At 40.4% G+C, this 25202-nt stretch overlaps 1 protein-coding gene across 1 annotated transcript in view; it reads left to right on the forward strand.

Moving 5' to 3' along the window:
- Positions 1 to 25202, forward strand: part of epha8 (eph receptor A8) — a 127527-nt gene that overhangs the window by 77308 nt on the left and 25017 nt on the right. Inside the window, exons 7-9 of the mRNA XM_073468001.1 lie at positions 20629 to 20784; positions 20972 to 21145; positions 21224 to 21391. Of these exons, the coding sequence (XP_073324102.1) occupies positions 20629 to 20784; positions 20972 to 21145; positions 21224 to 21391 (498 nt within the window). The remainder of the gene's footprint in view (positions 1 to 20628; positions 20785 to 20971; positions 21146 to 21223; positions 21392 to 25202) is intronic.

The raw sequence follows: 25202 nt of genomic DNA on the forward strand, positions 1-25202 counted from the left end.
ATTATTATACACACGAGCGTGCCGCTCGCGTTAACTACTCATTGATGCCCAAATGCAGGGCAGCTGAATGACGTTGGGTCACACTATGTCACCACAAAAAGCCTTAATTAAAAGCCCCATTCACACTGCCCTTTCCAGTGGGAATCATGCGACGATACTCCACCTCACCATCTGTGTGCTGCTGCTCTGATCCGCCTCCGCAGGCAGTATCAGAGCTGCAGCAGAGGCGAGACGGCGTCTGTGTGAATGGAAAAGTCGGAGGCAGGGGTCAGGGGTGTGTCAGTCTGATGGTGTTCACAGTCTGACAGCTAAACAGATCCTTCACTCATCAAATAAAAGAGAAATATCCCACACTTCAACCCACAAAGCAACGTTACAAGACCAAACAACAGTAATGTGGTAACTGGTAGCGTCTTTGGCAACTTATAAGAGGAACAAATACCATATTTATACGTGGAAAAGTGTCTGTCATCCTGTCTGTCCTACCGACTCTTCGTCAGATTTCTGCCCGAAAAAAAGCGTCTGTCCCTGGCAGCAGAGCCAGGCAGCTCCCACAATTAAATGGAGGTGATTATGTAACGTGATTCAGAGCAAAAAACTTTAACTCACCATTCATGTCTTTGTCTCCTTCCACTATTGTGTTGTTGTATTTACTGTCTCTGGCAACTTGTACTGAAAAAAAATCATTGCAACTGTGAGGCCTCCCCACAGAGACTTCAGTGAACTTTCCCCCAGAAAACAGCATCCCTCCCCACCAGTGAGAGACTCAGACAGCAGCCGCTGTTTACTGATGGTGATTATGTAATTATGTCATTTAGAGCAAAAAACATAACTTTGACACTTTCCAGGATGCATGGTGGGTCAGGATCCCAATCACAACACATTATAACTGCATCCCTATGATTATAAAGTCAGCGGATACATGTTTAGATTAATTGATGGAAACCAGGGGAAACACGTTGAAAAAAAACACACGGATGTCAACGTCATGATGTGTACCGTCATGCCTCTTTTGGTTCCGCAGCGCTGCTTGGTTCACTGTGAACAAGAAAAGGCAAGTCTTCGCAATGCGGAGTCCTGGTGTGAAAAGGGCTAAAGAGAGTAAAGGCTACTAGGTAGGAAGAAGAGACATGAAAGGAAATAGGAAAAAGATGGCAAACGTGTGTAAAAGGGAGAGAAAGAAAGGAATGAAATGAAGTGATAAAGAAGGATTCGGTAAACTAAACTATGCAACTGGGCACCTGATAATTGTGTCAGGATATGAAAATGTAATCAACAAAGAACAGCAGAAGCACCAACCCATTAAGTCATCGTTGGTGTCACATTTATTTTGAGACCTCGTGTTGGATTTTAAGTGATTTGCTATTTGAAATGTAAGCATATATATTTTTAGCCAAAAAAGTCTGTGGGCCTATGCCACAAAGCTATTAGTCATCAAATAAATGTATATAGTTAATGCTTTTTATTATCTTCAAATATGCGGATGAAATTACAAATGTACCCACAGTTTTTCTCATGCTAGTTTATCCAGATAGAAGCATCAATCCATAGGAAACAGAATTCACGAAAATTACATCTACTCTGTTAAAAATGTTCTCAGGGAGAACCCCCAGAACCTTGTTAGATTGTCCCACCCACATTTTAAATGATAAATCAAACAGTAATACAGTGCTATCCCTGCAGTCATGGTCTTCTTGAAATCAAATCCACAGTCCCCTTTGTCCAAGACAAAGACTGATCTCAAGTACTACAACACTAGTGCCAGGGCTCAGCTCCAAAACAAGTTCCCCCAGACACTATTTTGCGGGACCTTCACTGCAACCTGGGTTTAGTGCCATGATTAGTAGATTAGTGTTACCAGAATGAGAATTGGTGCAGCCAGACCTTTCTCCAGTGCTGATTTAGCGCTGTGGAGGTCTGGCTGTGCAAGACTAATTTAGAGCCTAACCTTAAAGCTGTGCCACTGATAGAAGTACTCCCCGTCAGACTCTGTTGAATCCATGTTGCCAGATCCCTGCAATTCTTCTGTTGAATACGGTGTTATGATAAGCGGTAGAGATGATTGCCAGAACCAGGAAAATGAAAACCAAGTCGTGATAAACTGGAATTATCCTTTAATACATCAGATAAATACAGCACAGTGAGTGGCAGGGCATGGCAAGCGGCTAATTGAAACGTCTCAATAAGCTAAATTAGGACATTCAAATTCATGATAACACTGGAAGGTTCCCTTACAGGCTGATAAATACCCATCATGCTCACGATGTACACACAAACACACATAAAGCAGTTTTTGCCAAAGAACGATGTCAACCATACTGATGCAGCTCAACAAAACTTTACAAAAGCACAAAACAACAGCTACCACAGCTGCTGCAGCCTCATGCTGTGCACTGGGAACAGAGGCGCTGGGAACGTGTGTGAATGCGCAAATGTGTGTGTGTCCAAATGTGTGGGTCTTATTAAATGCGTGAGCAGCGTACATCTGTTTGTTAGAGTGTGTGAGTCAGTGCGTCCGGGATTTGTTGTTGCCTTGCCAAGACTAATTAGTCTTTTTGTGTGTCTGGTTGGTCCTTGTTGGTGGATGTCCGAGGAATTTGATTGGTCAGTTTGGAGAGGAGAGGAGAGGAGAGGAGAGGAGAGGAGAGGAGAGGAGAGGAGAGGAGAGGAGAGGAGAGGAGAGGAGAGGTAAGTAAGGGAAAAAGGAGAGGAAAGGAGGAGGTCAGGACAGAGGAGAGGAGAATAAAGGAGAGGTGGGAAGAAGAAAAGGAAAGAAGGGAGCTGAGACAGTAGGTGAGGAGTAAAGAAAGAGAGGAACAGAAACAGTGGATGCAAACATTTTAATGCTGTTAAGCCATCATGAGAGAGAGAGAGAGAGAGTGTGTGTGTGTGTGTGTGTGTGTGTGTGAGAGAGAGAGACAGAAAGAGAGCGTGATAACAGAATGAATCATATCTCAGCCAGACACAGCACTGTTGTGTCACTCAAACTTCCCTCCAATCTTTGTTGTGATTGGCCGAAGCCCTATCTCCACAGCAGGTGCAAAGGGCTACACATCAGTACACAAAGCAACTTTGCTGACACACACACACACGCACACACACACACACATTAGCAGCTACACAAAGACACACTCTAACAAACAAATCCTCTTATGTGCAGCCCATATGAATGCTTAATTCAGGAATGAAAACACACACACACAAAAGGCTGAGAGCTGCTGGGTAAATTATTGATTGAGTGTGTGCCACCCTTGGCCTGCAATAGCCACCCATGTCCCAGTCCAGTGTCTAAGACCTATTAGTGCTGACAGTAAAGAGACAGGCAACATGATAGCAGATCACTGAGAAGCTGGCAGCCTCCGTCAGAAGGGACTGCGGGACTTCTTCAAATGATTTTCTGCCCTGACTTCTTGTTGAGTTAAACTGATGTGCACACAGGGCGCTGTCATTTACTTCTCCCTCTGCCAGGCCTCCAGTGAAGGGAGCGGACTTTGTATGGATGTGGATTGTTGAATGTATATGTGTGTATAAGTATGTGTGTGTTATGAATTGTAATGATGTTGGCATTTAAAATAGGAGCGCCACTTGTGACATCGTTGGTAGGGAGACAAAATGTCACTCTTCCATCAATGTCAATTGATTGTTTGGACAAATAACAGTCAGACTTTCAAAGTTATGGTAAGTTGTCCGTCATTTCTTATTAAAAAAACAGAGTATGCTCCAATGCAGTCTGGTAAAATGTCAGTTGAACATTTAATTGGTTCTCATTTCTGAGCCAGCTAATAAGTCGGACACTTTATCTTGGCATTGCTACACTTTGTTTGTTTATGCTCATTTAAATTTGCCAGAATTTAAATTGACAATACAATACATTGATATTTGTCAACAGCTTGTACTGAATCCAGGGACAGAATAATCTGCTGTCACAGGGCAGCAAAGAGAACCCAAATGCAGACAAAGACACAGGGAATGGTGCAGAGAGGGTCTTATTGGAGTACAGATGGAGACGGAGACAGAGGTGAAGAGGGAATGGCGGAGTGATGCTCAGCTGGGGATATGCAGGGATAGCTAGCAGACAAACAGGCAGGCAGATGAGGTGATACTGAGGCACGTGGAAAACGTGTTAGACAAATATAAAACACAGCACAAGGAATTAATTCAATATAAGAGAGGCCAGAGCGATAACGACCACAGTAGCAACAGTGATCCAGGAAAGTGGAAGTGTAGCTGTGGTTAATATACTGGATGTGATGAGGTGATGACAGGCAGGTGAACAGAGCCAGAAGCCAGTGGCATAGACCACACCCATAACACGCAGACACAAGCAGGAGCACAGCAGAGACAGGGAAGGGGAAGAGACAAGACAACACATGGATCAAGGCCATGGCCATGATACCTGCTGGGGGGCCCAGGGAACAAAATGAAGCTGGATTCACCTAAGGCTTCTGGCTTCTGCCTCATCATGTTGAATTCACCTAATTACATTGTGTTGCATAACATTTGATACAATATGTGGCTTGTGATGGCAGGAGAGATGTAGAGAAGCAGGTTGATAGTTGTCAGAGCGAGACTGAGAGTATTATTTAGAGCAATTTTTAGCATGGAGTATTTTGTAGTTGTGAGCATATTGAGTACTTGAAGATATAACACCAGAATAAGAAAAATCACCACCGTAGGCACTGGGGAAACATTTCTATTGCAGATAAAACTTTCAAAACGCCTTTGTACTCGGCTCATAAAAATGAGCATATCTCAAAAACTAAAAACAGGGACGTAGTTGAAATAAGTTATGTAGTGTTAATAAATATTTATTTATATTTCTACATTTAGAAATCTTTTGGACAGATATATTTTGTGTTTTTTTGTTTTTTTTTAAGTTCCTGATTGTAAGATAGTGATGCTGACACTTTGGGTTTCCCAGCTTTTCAAACACTGGTGCTTTGGGATTGTAGGTTGGGTGAAAGCGTCACTCAACTACTTATAATAGGTGCTTTAAGTTTGAAGAAAAAACGTGATTTTGGATATGTTGCATATGCATATGCATAATTTCATTACTTTTTTTTTTACATTTATGATGGTTGAGTGACTTACAAAACCTTTTAGCTGAGGTTGTACAGATTTTTAGTTATTTAAGCATTTTGAAGCTACTCTAAGAAATGACATCACTATAAGTATAAATACCAATGTAGGCACTGGTGAGTCATTTCTATTGCACAGTTCAATTTCCTTTTGGTGTTATGTTTTCAACCAACATTATCAAATAAATTCATAACATCAGCCTGCAGATTAGCCATCTCCTGTTTGTTTTTGTGGAATGGAAAACAGTGTTAGCTACTGCATGTGGGGGGACTTATCTTTCTAACAGTGATGGAGCAGCCTTGTGCAAAAGCATTTCAATTAAAATGTTCTGTTTGACCTCAACAAAGAAAAGGACCTGGAACAGTGAGAAATGTGTATAACTGAGTAAAATTGCAGGTTACAATCACAGATATCAGAGGTTAATCAGAACATTCAGGGTGTAGAACAGTTTCAACTGAGATTTGATTAAAAACCCTGCTCAGCTCTGTGTATATACCCTCCATCTCTGTATTTCGTCTTGGTGATCTGTATCCGTCTTTCCTCAGAGGATTTTTACAATCCTGTAAGCAATTTTTGTTTGGTCAATTCCAAACTTTCATCCCGAAGTTGTTGCAAGTTGTTCTCTGTGTACTTCCTAATCCAAATGTAGACACCCTCCTTGTTATGTGAGCTGCTTGATGAATCAGAGGACTTGTACCTTGTTTAGAATGTTAAGTGTGTGAACTTTTTTCTATCGTTCTGAGACAGATATGTTATGACTGGAGCTGCCTGGCAGAGCGGCTGTGGCCATATTAGCACAGTGTGACTCCTGCCTCCGTGCAGCTCCCTCCCCGCTCACTTTGTCCTTTTCAAATATATAAATAATCAAAAAACAGTTGATTAATTTCCCCTCTGATGCATCGCAGCAATTGCTAATGTCGAAAAAACAGACAAGTTTAGCCTCCCTCCCTCCCCCGCCTCGTCCCTTCCCTCTCACACTGCCTCTCCCCACGCATTTCCCCTCTCGCTTCCATTTCCGACACACGCGCTTCTCACTGTCTGATCTTCTCAATCTGTTGCTAATACGCCTTTCAGAACACTCTTTTTGGAGCTACCCTTCCCCTCGACCCTCTCCCCGCTCTCCTCCCCCCTCCCCACCTCCTCCCACTCCCTCCCTCAGACAGTTTAATGGTGACAGCCATTCAATCGGATAATTAACATCCGTTTAACGCTCATTAACTGGGATGTATTTGTCTCGTTTGATTTGTAATTACCAGGCCTTTTTTTTACAGGAAAACACCACGGTAATGTTCCCTTTGTGATGGCTTCATTGATGGAATTGATTTGAACCCAGCAGGGAGGCCAACAGGGAGGCAGGGAGAGGCAGAAACGTACTGAAGACATCAACGGCATACTTGTTATTTGTCTTAGTTTCTGTCATTTCATTCTTCAAGCAGACAGAAATTCTGACAGCGAGTATCTGTGCCATGAAATATAACATTCATATTAAGAGTTTGTATCTATGAAATAGAAAAGACAGAAACAAAAGGTTCACTATATTTATGAAAATATATTAAGTCTTAAAGAAAATACAGGCAAATGGGAGAATTTTCTTTGCATTTTTGGCCCCTTTAAGAGCAGTACAAAACAGAACTACTCCATTTATATGTTATTACCATATACAGTTGATCTGGCTAAAATGACAGGCAGACAAGTGCTTATACATAGCAGACACAAAGCAAAATAGTGTCATTCCACTCTTCTTTCATTTATTTTTGATCTCCACTAACCTCCGGGAAATATCTGTCTCTCGAGCTGCTAAATGCGCCATTATGTTCACCAGCTAGTCGCTAACTGTGTCTGTCTATAATTTGGTGCTAGGCAGGAAGCCTACATTGGGTTTCTAGACCTTTTTCTGAAAACAGCTGCCTGCTACTGTCGAGTTGGTGTTATTCCAACAACATCATAATCAATTTTGCAGCTGACTATTTGTGTAATGTCATATCTTTGTCGCTTTGGAAAAAGACTGGAAAAAAATACACATGGAGAAGAAGAAGTTAGCCTTTCTATCACAAGGTTAATGTTGTGAAAGAGTCTATTTTAACTGAAACCATGATCTTTTACTAAATCTAGAGTAGTTGTGCTGCCTAAATCTAACCAAGTCATTTTGTTGCCTAAACCTAACTACATTATTTTGTTGCCTAAACATAACACCTAAATAGCCTAAAATGATAGTTCAGTAACATCTAAAAAAAAAAAAAATCAATCAATCAATATAACAGTTCCACATGGGACAAAAACACCAGTGTTCTGGGTGACAGTCCATTCAACCACCATGATGAACTCCCAGTGCGGACTGAAGTGACATTAATCATGACATTGTGGGAACTGCAGAGTTAGATGCAGTCATTTTATCCATGGTTAATAGAAAAATACAGATGCCACTCTGAGCAGTAGCTGTCACCACTCTGTTGGCTGACACTGACTAATAGTCAATGAAATATCCACAGTATGAATGTGCCCTGATAACATAATTTTGCAGGTCAGTTGGCTAATTAGCTTGTAAGTTGTAACATCAACTCATTGAACTGTGTAAAAACTCTATACAAACCTCAGTGTCATTCAGTTTAGATGCCGCGCATTATTCTTCAACACCACTGCTAACAAAATGCTGTCTGTCCATGGACTGTACGGAGTAGTTACCAAACATGTATCTACTTTACATCAGTATGCCCCTGCTTACTCAGCTGTCAATCAGACACCTACATGGGTGTGCCCACTCAGAGGCTAGGCTGTAAGAGTTTTTTTATCATCATTATTTGTGCAGTAATTAGAGTATTAATCAAAAAGGTTTTTTGTCAACAAATCTGATAATTTTTGTGATTTCAGATGGACTTCATGAGGAGAAAAGTTGCAATGTTTGCGTGGTTTTCCCCTGGTGATTTCTTTTTTCAGTTTTGTGTTTGGTGGCCATGTTTATGATAGATTGATATACTAGTTTAAAACTACAGACAACATACAGTACAATAATTGTAAATCAGTGGCATCTTTGATGCATGATGATATTGAATAGGAGGACACTGAACTGGAATAAATCTTCCGCTTAATTTTTAATACAATAATGATAATTCAGTTCAACTTGGATTATCATTGGATACCATTGGATGTTAACAGCCATCTGACCATGGCCTTGTACTCCCATAATGCCCCCATACACCTTTATATGCAAAGAAAATTTGAAATGCTTATTTTTGCCTAATAATAATTCCAGTGTATTCCTGTGTTGTCCCCTGACCCCAACACAAACAAGCAACACCCATATATCTATCCTCCTTAAAGGACTCTTAACAGGCCTCATCCATGTTATCCCTAAGGTCATCTATCTCCATGCACCTGGTCATAACACTGAGTAACTTCTAATTTGACAGGGACACCTTCGTTGTACACTTGGTTGAGGCAAAGCCACAATCCAGCTGTTGGTATCTGGATGTAAGAAGAGGGACAATGTGGATGGTGATTGTCCCATTTCCACAGCTGATCTCACCGACATGTTCATCCATCACTCAGACAGCTTCAGCGGCTCGTTAGTGGCTTCATGTTTTCCCCAGGGAAACAGCTAAGGAGCCTTTGGCTAAGTCTGTCGCTGGATTTAAGAGTGCATCACTCCCTTACAAGGTCGATGCTGAGTGAGGTCTAGGACGGGAGGACTGGATTTCTTATTGTTCTTGTTGAAAGAGAAGTTTAAGGATACATTTAAAAATAAATATTTGTGGCACCAATAAATGTTTGTATTTGTACTCACTGTTACTAATCAATGCAGTACACTATACCTAGTTAATTAAGATTCTATAAAACCCACTGTTAAGTATGCTTTTCATAGAAAAACATTAAGTGAATTGGGTAAATGTCATGAGCTGCGTGAACGCATAAAGAATTGTGACATCATATATTGTCCATATTGTGTATGACAACCAGTGCTGTACTTCTCAAGTTTTGACTTGTCTTGATCTTGGTTGCTGGTCTCACTTATAATTTTTTTTCCTTTCCTGCCCAGTGTTGCTGGCTCCCTCTTCTAGCAGACTGGAGAGCCTGCTTTACTGTCAGTTCCACACAGAGAGGCAAAATAATATTTAATATTACATGGGCTGTTCTGCATGATTCAGGCTAAAATCCACAAGTCAGGTTATGATTTATGTTCATCTTGGTTGATTCCGCACATAGGATTTAGGTTTCAGTGCGAACAGTGTGCAGTAGTTTGCCCTTTATGTACCTGTAGCCTGGCAGCGTGGGTTTTGGGAGGACGAGCGAGCACCACGTCAGGCTTTTGTGTCCCCTCAATCAATGTAAGCTATTTTCTTAAATGTAATCACAGTCTTTCAGTAACTTTAACCAAGTGTTTAAGTATGGAAATTTTGAAATGTCTACATAAAAACAAAACAAAGACATAAAGAGAAACACAATATACATTGTTCCATGTGTTTTCTTTTGGTTTAATTTGTTTTTACTTATGCATTTTAAAATTTCCATATTGTAATTGCTTAAAGTTAAAACAGACAACCTCTGCCCCTTTAGTGTTTCCAAGTGGTATTGTTGCTGGTGTCACTGTCACAGACAACTAGATCCTTTCTCCTCAGAGTACCAACTACCAACAACACAGGACAACACACAAGTTTATTCATTAATCCTGAATCACCTAGAACAGTTTTAGGGACTCTCCTGTATGTATTTTGTTTTTCCAAACATTTTCTAGCTGTCAGCATCCAGTGCCATACATCAAGGTTCAGTCTGGCTCATTTGAAATCCTAATTTTACATTTCCTTTGTCTGAAAAATGGTGAATTTACCAGATTTAAAAAAAAAGAAAGAAAAAAAAAGCCAGTCAAAATTTGGTGTCTGGGATGTTTTAGACTTCCATATAATTTGTGTCTACTTCTGACCTTTCCTGAGCAAGTTACAGCCATTTCTTATGATGTGTTTTTCAGTGAATGGTGTAATCCTTTATTTAATTTACATTTCAGAGGGTAAAATGAAAGGTTATTAAATCTTAACAGAAGACATTGCAGTAAAAGAGAAATATATTATCCATTGAACATGAATGACAAAAGTGGCTTGACTACAACCATTGCCCGTTGGCCCAGAGGAAGAAACTCCTTTACAAATCAATGCTGCGGAACGTGATGATGTTATCACGGTCACTACAGAGCCCCTGAATGCCCAAACAGGACATGTGTGATACCACTAAAAGCTGGAGATTTTAAAGGATATGGATCTGATTATTTGCCATCATCATAATCCTTCCCAAAGTATGTTGTATGTGATGTGTAGATATTGTGGAAAATTAGATGATAGGATGTAAAAAGCATGTAAAAAAAAAAAAAAAAAGCATGATATAAAAAAAAAATAGAGGTGCTACAATTGTCCAATATTGATGCTCTGATCAGATCATAGGATCATCGTTTATAAGCACAGGCATACTTTTGTAGTTTGTTTGTTACATTGTGCAACATTTAAAAAATTGCACAATATTTAAACAAATAAAACAAAAGAAAATGGACCATAAACCACGACCTCCACTGGAAAGCCATTAAGACACAACAAATAAATGGAGTAAAAACAGCAGAGTACAGTTAATTAATGGGCATACGGCCATCACAGCATGCTAATGCATTTCAGCTGGTACCAAAGCTTCTTTTTACACTACATATGGTTCTGCATCTTTGATATAATTCTGCCACTATTTGGACTTCTACTTTACTGTCTTTTCCCTTCTAGGGTACTTTCAACAAGCACAATGTCCGAATGTTAATTTACCCATTTTCCACAGAATTGGACTTATTTTTTTTCCTTTTTTAATTTTTGTTTCTTATGAGGAAATACATTCATTCTTTTTATTTTGTTTGTTGATTTCTAGCTCTACTTAAACGTATCCTTGAAGCAGAACATGCTCAGAGCCAGCAAAGTACACCGAATGTGAGCTTTCAGCAGCCAGGCTTGTTGCACTTAAAGACCCCGCGCCCCTCTGCCTCTCCCTGCTCCTCCCTCAGTCTCCTCACGCATGGGACGATGATGTGCTTTTCTCCAGCTCCCCCTTTTTTCCAATGTATTTATTTACCCACTTATACAGGGAATAAATCAAGGTCAGCACACAATGCCACACACGGCTATTAAGATTCATTGTAATGCAAATTCTCCTGTAGCGAGTGCACTACATTGACAGGTACTGACACGGCGGGCAGTACGCAAACAGCCACACATGAACACACACACGTGCAAAGACACACACATTTACCAACTTACAGATTGTGTAAACGGTTTACCTAAAGGAGTGCGACTGAACAGAGAAGTACGTGTCTCCTCACACCACTACTCCCTTCTCCTTCTATTTCCATCACGTTTTCTCTCATAGTCCATTTACAAACATATCCTACTGTGTCCTTACTCCTGAAAACTTCTCTAATCATCAGTATTATTAACATTATACAGTGAAATTTAATTTAAAATATATGATTAAAATGTTATGAAATTATATTTGCTGCATACAGTATTTAAATAGTTAATTATTTGATTTTACTGTGTTGATCTGTTGTCATGCTATTCATAAACATTTAAAGCGCAGAAGGACCTTTAATTTTTGGTTGATTCTGGCTCCCCCTGTAGACAAAAGATGATAACAGTCAAGTAAACTAAGTGCACCAATGTGCCACCAGACTACAGAGCAGCTTCTTTCCTCAGGCTGTGAGACTCCTCAGTTCATCCTCAGCACTCCCCCATACTTTTTTTTTTTTCATTATATGACTTATCCAACCCTCAGAAGTTGGAAACTGACCCAGTGACAGGCAATAACAATAACTATAATAGTTATATAGTGATAGCCAATCTTCTCACTGTTGGTCATGTTCGCTTATGTAGTTCAAATAGAGGCATCAGTATTATGTTGAGACTATGTCATAACCTGTTCAAAGTTCCCTGTAGTATGTTGAAACTTTTGTTAAAACATGGAATTTACTAAGTTGTAATTGTTTCATAATTCCTCTGTAATTCCTCTCTGACTGTCCAAAAACTTCACCATCTTCAAGTTACTGATACACAACACGGATTTTGCTTGACACGGCAAAACAAGCATGCTCTCAAATAAGTAACCATAAGACAAAGATGTCAAGCAACTAAACCAATTAAATAACTCTGTTAAATGAAGCAGACCTCACTGGAGCTCAGGATGCACATACATGTAGTATTGTTAAACATCAATATCCATTGTCAAATGATTGTGATATGTAGTTGTAATTATTGTAAATAAATGAGACCATAGTGGACTGGCCTCTATCTCAATCTAGTTATATTAGCACAACTTTTTTACCAACATTCTATTCTGCAAAGGTCTGTTTTGTTCAAAGTTTTTTTGTTTAATTTAACATATGTCAGGATTTTTTTTTTTTTATCTATTCTATTTTTCACATTCCTGCAACTAGAGATTGCTGGATTACCCCATTAGGCTCCCTGGGGAAAACTGTGTGAGTGGCCCCTATACACTGTTTGTTATATGTCCATAACCAAGAAATCATCCTGTAACAGTGCCTGACCTCAGAATGTCAGTTACTGTGAGACTATTTTGATTACAGTGAAAAGAACCTCTGGCATCTTCCTAAACTAAGCCCATAGACTACATTTTGAAACATGCCACCTCCTACAAGTCACCTAACCCTAAGTTCTTACAAACAAATTTGCAGTTAATCAAATTATTATGACTGACCCAGTTACAGTAGCAAATAGTATATTAAATATTCTTAAATATCTGCTCAATACTGAGTTCTATCCAGCATTCAACAGCAGAATATTTCAACATTAAGAAAAGTATAACCTACATCAAAGCTTTTCTTTAAAGGACTACTTCAGCAGTTAGTTATTGCACTAAATGGAAGGACTTTGAGTTAACAAAATTAAAGGAGCAATTTGTAAGATGCAGCCAGATTTTAAGTTTAAAACATGAAAAAACATATCATTATAGGTTATGTCAAAGATGTCTACTCACCAAAACAGTCTTGGTTTGTCTTTCCACAATCACCTCTCGTTTGGTCGAACTGACCTCCTGGAGCTACCTTAACATATTTTGCAAATTACATCTTTGAAATAAATGGTGAAATTAGAAGTAGCACAGGCTGAGATACCCTGACTTTTAGTCTTTATAGTATGTATAGTATAGTATCACTCTATTCTCTCTTCCTTTGTAAACCCCCATTACTTTCAAACTCCATGAACCCAGTTTATAGTAAAACATACATTTGGTGAAAGATTTGAAGCCTCAATCCAAAACAGAGATAACTGTCATTTGTAAGAGTTTTTTTTTTTCTAAAGAAGATATTTTATAACTCCTTTTACAGGCTGAGTGGTACTGCCCATGATGAGTAAACTGATTTCCGTATGAAAAATCTAAAGAGTGCTCCTCATACATGTTCCTTTAATAAAGTATGTTGTATAGTGTACTGTAGTATAACATCTGTGGAGAGTGAAGAGTAAATGTTGATGTGTTGTAGCAGCTTTGGGCAGCATTTAAACAGCCAATCATCATCCTCTGAGAGAGTGTTGTAGCAGCAGCTCTCACAGGTGATATACATGCAGACTCACTCTTTGCAGTCACTGTCAGTATGGATAGCATGAATTCAAACTACTGGGCGCTATTGACTACGCTCGTTTAGTAACATCACTCAACATTGTGCAATCAATGATGGTTACAGTGCTGTAGATGAGAGTGAATAAAGCGCTGTGATCATTCATTTAACCAAGGTCTCAAACAATTATATAACATTAAATGCTACAAATATTGCTTGCTGAAATATAATGGGAATATCAGGAGGAACATGACCTTTGTCTGAAGCGTTGCTTGTCTGGCAACAGCCCAGAATCCATTGATCACTTTGTCTTTTGATGATAATGAAAATATTTTTAGGCCTCCCCTTTATATATTAATTGTTTCTCTATCCGGAGCGCCAAATGAGCAGGACATCAAAGGTGAAGTGAAAGGTTATCACAGCCGGTCTTGCCTTCTCTCTGCCGTTGCATATTCACCTGTGTGTTGATAAATTCATGTTGCATGTGGTTACCGTGGCTGCATCAGACATCCCGTGTGTATGTTTGCGTGTGTTTTTTGCATTATCATAACCTTTGCGTGTGTGTATGAGTGAGTGTGTGCAGAACTCCTGGTGAATCTGTCAGACTTCAAAGCGCTCGCCGCCTCTCTCCTTGATGAATGAGCTGTTCCGATGTTTATCGTGACCTGCTTTTCAACTCAGGGGCTTCACAAAAAAACATCAAGGGATGGAGGGATTAATGGGATAAAAAGGAGGAAGAGAAAACAGTCTGGGATAAATATCGCAAATAGAAATAGTTTCTGGCTCCCGTGGGGGCTCTGACAGTGAAAGAAAAGAGCACTATCGCCCCCAGTCTGTTTATCTATAGTGATACATATACTAGTGTGTGTGTGTGTGTGTGTGTGTGTGTGTGTGTGTGTGTGTGTGTACATATCTGAGCATCTGCTCTGTGTTTTACATTATCAGCACTTGTGCAGGTGTGTGTGGGGTGTTTATGTAATGTGTTGCATATTCTGAGCGGTTAAGTTAATTGTCAGTTATCATTTTCACAGCTTTAAATGCTACAGCTTCAATCACTGTAAATATAATGCAAATCAACTGAAGGCTCAATCTCCCGACACTTAATGTTGCTTAATGATTAAAACATTTACACTAGTCTGACACTTTGCTGGCAACAGTAGATGCTAAGCTTTACAATGGGGCACTGTAGATAGCTACTGAATAGTCAGACCTTAAAAAAAAGCAATTCCAGATGCCTGCCAGACAAATTTTAAGACATGAAAATAAGCTGAATCAAATATTTTTTTCCGCAGTTGGCTTTTAATTAAAAATGTTCAATGAACTAGTGAGAAAACTTCTCTCTTAATTCCTTGAGAGTTACACAATCTACACAGTATATGGAAGTGCAAACAGGGGGATAACTCAGGCCTTCCCACCCTCCAACAAAGTTTCAGTTACACTCAGTTCTAAGCAATTAACACAGCCACAAGAACATTTACAAAGTGGATGTCAGACTGACTCCATGTGTGTTTCATGTAGGCTTGTAGGCTGGGGCATTCATGACTACCGCATTTTAAATCCAGCTGCCACCAAATGTAAGGACTTTTTTGTAAATTCTTAAAGCTTAAATAAGTTCATTTGAAGTTAGATGCTAAAATGTCTGGAGGTCCCTATTTGTAAGCATGTCAATTTGATGTCTGTAAATGACATCCTGTGTTCTCAAACTGCACATCCATCATGTATCACTGGTCTGAAAACTTCGAGCACCCTCACAAGCTAGAAGAGTCACTTCCCTGAATTTTTCTAACCTAGTGCAGTGGCTGTTTAGAACATGCTGTTCACCACAGATGATCTGGGAATGTGAGAGGTTTACAGATCCAGTCTGAAGCCTCCTGAACTGCTCACAAACTCTTTGAGGCTGCCCTGATAATATCAAACCTGTTTGATATTTATGATTTTTACATCTGTGCTTTTCCGAGCCAGACCACAACATGCAATGAGAGAGGCATCCTGGAGCAGCTGACGGTGCTGCCAAGAAACGGTATACATTCTCGCCCTGGAGGCTAACGTTAGCTAGCATACTTCTGTTGACAGAGATTTAAAATCTTACCTCCAGTTCCAACTGAAGAATAGAAAACCTGTGTGTGTAAGCGAGTCTGGGATATTGGCCGTTACTAGTGACTTCACTTCATTACGTGATCCAAGTCCATGACTTTCACACACACAGCAGCCCACTTCTTGCAACAACTGTGTCAAGTAGATCACGACAACCGTTTTATTACAGCAGTTAACATGGTCAAAATATGTGAAACCAGAATTTTTTAATTTCATAGAAAATAACATTGAATATTTTAAATATATATTGACCGCCGTCTGCAGAGCCATTGAATGTGTCACGTGTTCAAATTGCACCAAATTAGACACTTTACTTTCTTTGGTCCTCAGCAGCAAACTGTGTGAGGTGGATCAAATGAATGGTTTTCGAGATTATTTGCTTTATAGTTAGACTGCATTAAAAAGTATTGATAAATTAGTCATGCCTGAAATCACCATAAGCTACATTAAAATGGTCTGTCCAAAACCACGTTACACACAAAAGAAGTTTTCAAACCTTTCTTTTCACATCCAGCGAGGGATAGAGAAGGAACAGATTTGGATAAAACACTCAACTATTCAGCTGAAGTTTGCAGCATTTTCAGCCTTTAATTGTCCTTGGATTCTTACAGAAATATTACATTGCGTACTTGTAACATTAATAATGGAGGCCCACTAACTGATGCACTTTTTTGGTTGCGTCAGGAAACACAGTATTCATATGACAACCACACAAAACAGGAGCATATTGTCACCCTCTCTGTCCGCAACTACATTTCTGTGTCGCTCTCAATGAAAACATGTATCAGCAGCAGAAAGGACAGGCAGAGAGAAACAGACATTTTCAGCAGTGGTGCTTATAACCAGAAGAAGTCATGGCACATTAAATGGGGAATCATAAGTGATGGAAACTGAATTATGAAATCTTGCTTACAGAGAAGGCTGTTGTGTAATAGTGCATTTGCATAAAAGTCTTACTTATCTTTTTTTTTTGCAATTGAATAACTTTGAAATGTAAAAGTCATTCACAAAATGATACTTTTGTATTATAGCATTGTACTGTCTGTGCAGTTTGAACCATGACTGGCTTCTTTACGATGTCAACTCTTGTAGTAGTTCTTCCAAAAATTGTGACAATGTCAGTAAAATGTAAAATCACCATGAACAGCTGTAGGGTTGTGTAAATTATAATGAATAGTGTTATGTCAGCCCGGTTTCACGCCAAAAAGTGTATTAGACCTGGTGATCCACTAGAGGACAGCGTGTGTGAGTGTGTCGGTTTGCCTCGCCTAAGCACGAAAAGTACGTGTATATGAAGGTGCAGTGCCAGCAGGGGGCGATAGGAACATCCATGTCCATGAGAGGAGGTGGTCGGGGTTGATTGGTTGGTTGGTTAGTTGGTTGGTTGGTTAGTAAATTAACTGGACTATCATAGCTGAAGCAGTTTTTAAGCCAAACCATGATCTTTTCCGAGACCTCACCAAATAGTTTTGGTGCCTTTATTGTCAGTGTTACCAGATGTTTATTCTTACGAACTTGACCACAGAATGAGACTTTGTTGTTTTCATGGGTAGGTGAGGCCAAATGCAACAGTGACATGGTGGACCAGCGGGTCTATCACGCCATTCGTTGGTATACAATGACATTTGCAGGTAGTTGAAAACGGTAGTTGATCATCACATAGTGTATGTGTCATTGCCAAGTTCTCATGAACTTTTACAGAGGAGTAATAGAAAGGATCCTGACTGGAAACTCTCAAACAGGCATGATTTGTGCACGGCCCAGGACAGGAAGGCTCTACAGCGGGGGAAAAAACACTCATCGTATCATCACCTGATACCCATCTACAGAGCATCAGTGACATCAGTGAAGTGAGCTGTCTGCACAGAGCCAGAAGGATGCTAAACGACAATGCCCACACAGACACAGACTGTTCACCCTGCTGCCATCTGGCAAAAGATACAGAAGTATCCGCTGCAGTACCACCAGACTACAGAGCATCCATCCTCACCATAAAAAGTCATTTTTCTTGGGTAGCATAAAGGGGCAACAACTTACATTTCATTGTATAACCCTGTGTTGTAGAAAGACAAATAAGTTGAACACTGAATCTGGGACCTTGAATTTGCCTTTCAGATATTCTATGCCATGCAAAACAGATGGAAAATGAATGTATCACAGCCCATCTCAGCCTCAGCGGTGATTTTAAATTTATAAGCTTATGATGGCTTCTAGTTGTGCCATATCCCAGAGAAAAGCTGTGACACAGTTGTTTGACCACAGGAAGTCAGGAGAGGTGTAACACAAAAAGGTGCCAAAACCTCTGAAAGTCTTGAATAATTAATGATCAAGCTCAGTGCTATTCAGGTGTGTGTGTGTGTGTGTGTGTGTGTGTGTGTGTGTGTGTGTGTGTGTGTGTGTGTGTTGGAGAGCAATGAGGAGGAGTTGTCGAGGAGCAGCCCGAAGGGAAATAGGGAAGAGTAAAATAAATGTATTTACCACCTTTCTGCCTTACTTCTGTGAGCCAGTTAGCTGAAGTACATGTTCTAATCATTTCACTCTCACCAGTTTCTGGATAATTTTGTCAGATCTGTCACCAAATGACTAATCCAGTGTCTAATTTTCCATTTGGAGAGTCTTATTCAATGCTTGCTTATGGATGATGACTTCACATTATGCAACAAGTTACCTAATTGTAATATTTATATATTTTGAGAGAACAAAACAAACAACAACAACAAAATATCAGAGCATCTTCAGCTGTAGACTATGACCACGAAGGAGCACCACAGAACCTCATAGGAGGCGTTTTCTACCAGCGGCTATCTAACTGTATAACTCCTCCCCATTCTGTAGGAAGGACAGCTGAAACACAGGACACTGACTATATACAATTCAATATAATATAATATAATATAATATAATATAATATAATATAATATAATATAATATAATAGTGCCTAACAGAATAACAATAGAAGTAAGATAAGTACAAGAGTAAACTAATAATTACTCTTGTACTTCACTTATCTTATTGTAATTATATTAGGCACTGTTTATATTTTGTATATTTCACTTATATCTAATTCTCTATTGTTTTTTATTCTCATAAAAACCTGGGCCCTGTGTGTGACCCTGACCTGGGGAACCCACTGGTTGTTACTGTAATTGTTTTGCAGCAGTCTCTGGCACAAGAATTTCCTTCGGGATTAATAAAGCTCTATCTTATCGTATTTTGTCTTATCTTATCTTATCTTATAAAATTAAGCCACAACAACTCACTTCAATCTAGTGGCCTGCTGAGCAGAAGTTAGACAGAGACTACTTGGAGGGTAAGCTGGCATGAGCAGAAGTTGAGCAGAAACCAGTTTCAAGAAGCCTGGAAAAATGTAATAAAGATATTAGCAGCTATTCTTTGTACTCTCTCTTTGTACTGAGTAATCAGTTTTAATATATAATATTGCAGTGCCATTTTTACTACAGAGTGTTTTCTATTTTGAATTTGATTTTCTTCAGTTTGCAAGATGATTATTTTTTTATTCTTTTTTACCCCAGCGTCTGATAAAAATGTGTTCATCTACCCACTTATTCATTTCTTTTCTGTTTTCATTTCTATTCTTATTTTATGTCTGTCAAATGTTACTTAAAAATAATGTAGGATGACTTCTGACCAGGATCTGACTGCTGGCAGTGGTACCCTGGTTGGAAAACTGCTGTATAAATATATAAAGACAACTGGTGGTGTTTGCAGGTGGCGAGCCAATGAGGGATCAGGTGGATAATATAACTAATCAATTCAGGGGAAGTAGATCTTTCAAGGACAAAGTGAACTTCCACACAATCATTTAAATAGTCACATTTTTCATGGAAAAAATCCTCCATGAGAGTAATAACTACAGAACAATTAGATGGAAATAAAATGGCTGAGAAACATCCAGCCTATCAAATAAGACACTATCATGCAGAATATCACAAAATCTAATAACATGGTTGAATGGCACATCCAGGGTCTGTGTGTTTGTGTGTGTTCCTGCACAGCCATGGTGAATAATTGCATGTGTACTTTTCAGGTACAAGCATGGGGAGGTTTTATTTCTTCTTTCCAAAAGTGTCTAAAAATGTCTCAGCCAGTAATCCAGCATACACTTTAACTATTCACTTTGTTATAATTTCACTCATGTTGCTTATCCAATTTCATGGTTCTTTCAGCACCTTTGAAGTCTAAGCACCTAAAATGGTCTTCTATAGACTTAACAAGGAAAGGTTAGAGAAACAGTGCATCTGTAAACTAACACTCAGCATTCTGGGGAGGCATAAATTAACGTGTCAGGACGAGCAAATAGGAGCACGCCGGTGTCTGCTGCTGCAAAGTTTACCCCTGCCCCATTTACCATAGCAGAAGCCTATTAACCGCTCGGAAAGAGAATATATTTATCAGAGCGCCCTCCATTATTAATCAGTGCAGAGTTAAAAGTGAATATGTATCAGAGGAGCTGAATAAGGTTGAAACACGGTCTGGATTCTGAGGGTCTCTCTGGGAGTATCAACAGTGCAGAGCCTTTTCAGACCAAATCTGAGCAGAAAGAAGTATGACTTTCATCTCCTCTGCTCCGCAGTCTCTACGGTTACAAGGCCTGTAATTATACATAGATTTGGAGGGGGGGAGATGGGGGTGGGTGGGGTATGTCCTAAAATTAAGGCTTTGGAGGAGATGACACAGTTTTGAAAAAGTTGAAGCTGTGTTGATATGCACAGCTCGCTATAGGAGTGTGATTCATGCCTTTCTGGCTGCGCTCTCTCTCAATTTTATCATGGTCTGAGTGATTATGGGAGTGCAGAGCCCTTCCATGCAAGCTCTCTATTTACTCTATTTATTCTATCTCTCTCTGCAGCCTGTGAGGTGGGTTTCTATAAGCCGGTGGCGGGCGATGGCCTGTGTGGTAAATGTCCTCAACACAGCCACTCAGAGACCAGAGCTGCCCTCGCCTGCCCCTGTGACTCCAACTACTATCGAGCGGCAGATGACCCACCAGCAGCTCCATGCTCCCGTAAGCACAAACACACGGTACACGAGATCAGCTAATCCTATAAGCAAGAACACACTCACACACATAACACACAGCGTCTATGGAATGTTGTGCTGAACTTATCTATGCCTCAAAAATCCAATTTTCTTTTTTAGACAGTGATCAAGCCTGTGAATGAACTCAAAACCTCCGTCTTTCTTTTCTCCAGGCCCTCCATCTGCTCCAGTAAGCGTCATCTCCTCAGTCAATGGGACATCTGTGAATATAGAGTGGGATCGCCCTCTGGATACTGGAGGTCGCAGCGACCTACAGTACAGCATTTCGTGTCTGAAGTGCTCAGGGGAAGGAGGGCCCTGTGAGAACTGTGCATCCTCCCCGGGAGGCGCTAGTGGAGGGAAGACGGGGGCGAGTATTGGTGGCGGGGGAGGAGGATTGGTGGAGCGTTTGGGCAATGCAGCAGTTCGATTCGTTCCCCGCCAGACTGGACTGACAGAGCCCTGGGTGACGGTGCTCAACCTGGTGGCTCACACAAACTACTCCTTCCGCATCCTGGCCATGAATGCAGTGACGCACCTCAGCAACGAGCCATCACTTTATGCCATGGTCAACATCACAACGAACCAGGCAGGTAGGGTTCGGAACATTAACATACAATTTCTCATTATGGAGGCTTTTGTGTATAGCACACACAGGCCTTTCCCACTATGAAACTTAAAGGAACAGTTCACCCAAATATTAAAATTCAGTCATTATCTACTGACCCCCATGCTGATGGAAAGTCAGATGAAGTTTCGTAGTCCACAAAACATTTCTGAAGCTTCACAGAACAGTGTTGCAGCGTTCTCCTAAACCGCTGAAGTAGATGGAGTCTTGTTTTAAAATGTAAAAAAAAAGCAACCAAAGCAATCCAAGTCTCCGGAAGACCCAAGACCCCAAATTTATTTAAAAAGATATTATTTACACCCCTTTTTAAGCTGAAATATTCACTTCAACTGATAAGCCAAAAGTGTTAACGCACACCTCACTATACAAGATCAATGACTTGCAATTTCTGCATACGTAAGCGTTGACCGGCTACCTGGAAAGCTTGCATCACACATAACGGATACCACTTTTCCACCAAAATTAGAGGGTCTACACAGGTTTTTTAAATGCGGGTCAACACGCTCAAAATCACCAGTTGACCCAATTCCCAGTTCCCGCAGGCAAGACAGCCCGTCTGTGATTTTTATCTGAAGCATTATGTTGTATGTCACTGACGTCACGTTTCACGTCACAAATGTGCCAGAAACAGTTGTAACAGAAGAGAAAACAACAACAGACCCATTGTGAAAGAAGCGTCTGTAAAACAGTGGATGTATTATTTTGAGCATCACAACCCCTGGCCAAAGTTTTGAGCCATTCGGTCCAACAACATTTGGAAAGTCTAGAAGAGCCACATGATTAAATTATTTGATCCCATTTCAAGTTAGCTGGGCGCTAAACCGGAAGTTAGCCGGCTCGGTCGGTGATCCAGGTATTTTCATAGTGGTGAAGTCGAGCTTTTTTGGCTTCAAAACACCACTGAGCAGCTTTCATAGGAATGAACAGGGCTCCACCTCCAATGCTGTGTCTGGTAATAAAGTGTCCTTAATAGACCACATCCCAAATTCCTTTTTTATTTACGCGCCACCACCGGATGTTAACGCATCATCACGTCACGCGGCAGAATTTAACGCATTCACCGGGGTCTTACGTTTACATCAAAGCCAAGCCAAGGTTATAAAACCCGGGTCAATTGACTCTGCAGTAGACTCGGGTTTTTATCACCTCAGCTCTGTAAATGCAGAGTTTACACATTCTCATTGCACACAAAAGCAAGACCTTAGCAGGTTTAAGTGGGATTGTGACTCGAGAGAGCAACAAGTGCCTCTTCCTGGAAGAGAGACAGAAGCAATGAGATGTGTGTGTTCTTCATTGTAGTATAGTGTATATCAGGGACTACCACAGACTACCACTACATGACACAGAATGGTTGTGGCTAATCGCTTTGTGTCTGGCTCTCAACTTGAATCCCTCTGTGCAGTCTGAGTGTGTAGTGAACCCTTGTCACTTGAGGATTATCGTCAGAAAATGTATGGTTGTATGGGTTTGGGTTCTTTTATTACATTTTGGTGCAACAGTCTCCATCTGCTACCTAACATTACATCAGCACGGGGCTGAGTAGATAATGACAGTTCAACAATTTACATTTTTGCATGAACCATTTATCAACCATAACTTAATGTGTGTACCCTATCATGGGTTCTGTTTCCACAACTAGTTTGAAGTGGCTACAATATTACTGCATCTGCTTGCACATAAGAATGAAAATGTCAGCAGTGTTCCCTCTTAAACGTGTATCTGGTTTACAAAACAGAGTAGAAATGCAAGGCAGAATGTAGCACAAAAGCTGTATAGGTTTATTGGACTGTGGGGAGCTCCAGGTTGGTTCTTGTAGTGGCAAAAGTCTTTAGACAGGACCAAGGTTGAATAGTAAAGGATGTGGTCACTCTGCTGTTCATACCTGGGTCCAGATCCTTGAATCACTGTAATTCAGTGAAATGGCACAAAAACAGGCACAAATATAAGATAGACTACCTTTGGACGTGTTGCACCCACATCGTTTTGAGTTTAAATCCAGTGTTGGCTGTCTTTCTCCTCACCTCCTGCTGTCTCACTCTGACTGTCAAATTTAGCAAAAGTGCCAAAACTACAATCTTTGAAAGAAATTTAAAAGTGCTGTGTCAACCACATTTTGTGCTGATAATGAAAAGCAGGTTTACGGCACTCACACTTTGTTTCCATAAGGACTAGTTGGAGTAGCTGCCATTGTCAGCAAACAGTACTTGTTTCCAACTCCAACACCTCTGCGCTCCATACCGACACTATAAACACAACAAATCATACAGACTGTATCTGCATCCAGGTTACTGCAGTAATCAGTTGTAATACTGGTTGACATTTCGTCTTACCTGCACTAAAGTTTGTTCAACTTTTAAAAGTTGTATGAAGTATTTTTCCTAAGCATCTTATTTCTGTCCCTCCTGATGCCACTCCTCATTCTCTTCCAGCAGTTTGAATACACTACAGTGTGAACACAGCCAATTAAATCAAGGGTTGATTGGCAGTTCAGTGGATTAGGGGCTTTTGACGTTGAAACTGCAAATTTTTGTTGATATTTTTGTCAATGACTCCCAATGTATCCTGCCGTCAAAGGCAGTTCCACCAATAGTGATTAGCTCACCTAGAGTTTCCAATAGACTTTATAGTAGAACAGAAAAGACGGGAAGTCATTGAGATTGGAAATTAGCCCCATCTGTGACCTCAGCATTTTGGAAATTGCTCCCTGATTCTGTCACAAAGGGTTCTTTAACTAAAGCTGAGTTCCCACTTCAGAGTTGTAGCCCTGATTTTCCACTTGCTGACAGTTTTTGGAGATGGCAGCCAAAATTTATACATCACAGGCAAATCGGCACAAGCTCCCTCTCATCATCCTTGCTGGACCACAATATTAGCAGGCAGTTGTTAGCTTTTTCTTCTGTGTTTTTTGGCTGCCAATCAGGGCACAAACAACCCTGAGCCACTTGTTTCTTGTTTCACTTCTTGTGTGTGTTTTCATGACAGAGACCCTTTGAGGATTCTTCCTCCTGAACGATCTTGTAACGTGTAACCCCCTGTCACTAATCAGTCAAACTAGGCCAGGGAGTGGAGTTTCATATTTTTCAATTACCATTTTTAAAGACCAGGTGAATAAAGGTTATGGAGGCACACAGGTATGTAAACAAAACGGTGAAAAACACACAAATATAATGACACAAATAGATAAAAATAGCTGACCTGTCCTTTTTATTCACAAATTCCTTTCCGTCAGCACTCATTTTCTCACTCTGGTGTTAATGGGTTGTGCTTGTGTTCTTCTAGGGGTCTGTTTGTAAATCAGTCAGCCAGTGACAGGGGTGATGCGGTAAATTGTGAGACTTAGTTGCCCCAATAATCACAACCACATTCAATGTTGCAACTGCCCTGTCACGAGCAAACACGTGGTGGAGTAGTGGTGGGGCAGCACCGGTGGATGAGCCACCCTGAGAGGTGCACAGAGGCCAACACGGTCTGGTGTGTTTCCAACAAAAGTACAGCTTATAGACTGCCATATCAGACATCAGCAGAGCTACTGTGTCAGTTAACAGTTTACAGGCGGAGTCGAGCTGGTCTTGTGAGGACTGCAGTGGGATCAATAATAACTCCTCACTCCACGCTCAACTGTTGTTGGCGATGGTGCAACCAAACTACACACCTGTTAAATGATTGGCTGTTTGCGTGTCACTCATAGCACTCTCCTTTATCAAGGAATATGACAGCTGTTTATGATCTGGGGTGTATTTGTTATGTGCTTTCCGTTGTTTTGGATTTAATGCATA

This window comes from Pagrus major, chromosome 6 (assembly GCF_040436345.1).
Source record: "Pagrus major chromosome 6, Pma_NU_1.0".
Lineage (NCBI taxonomy): Eukaryota > Metazoa > Chordata > Actinopteri > Spariformes > Sparidae > Pagrus > Pagrus major.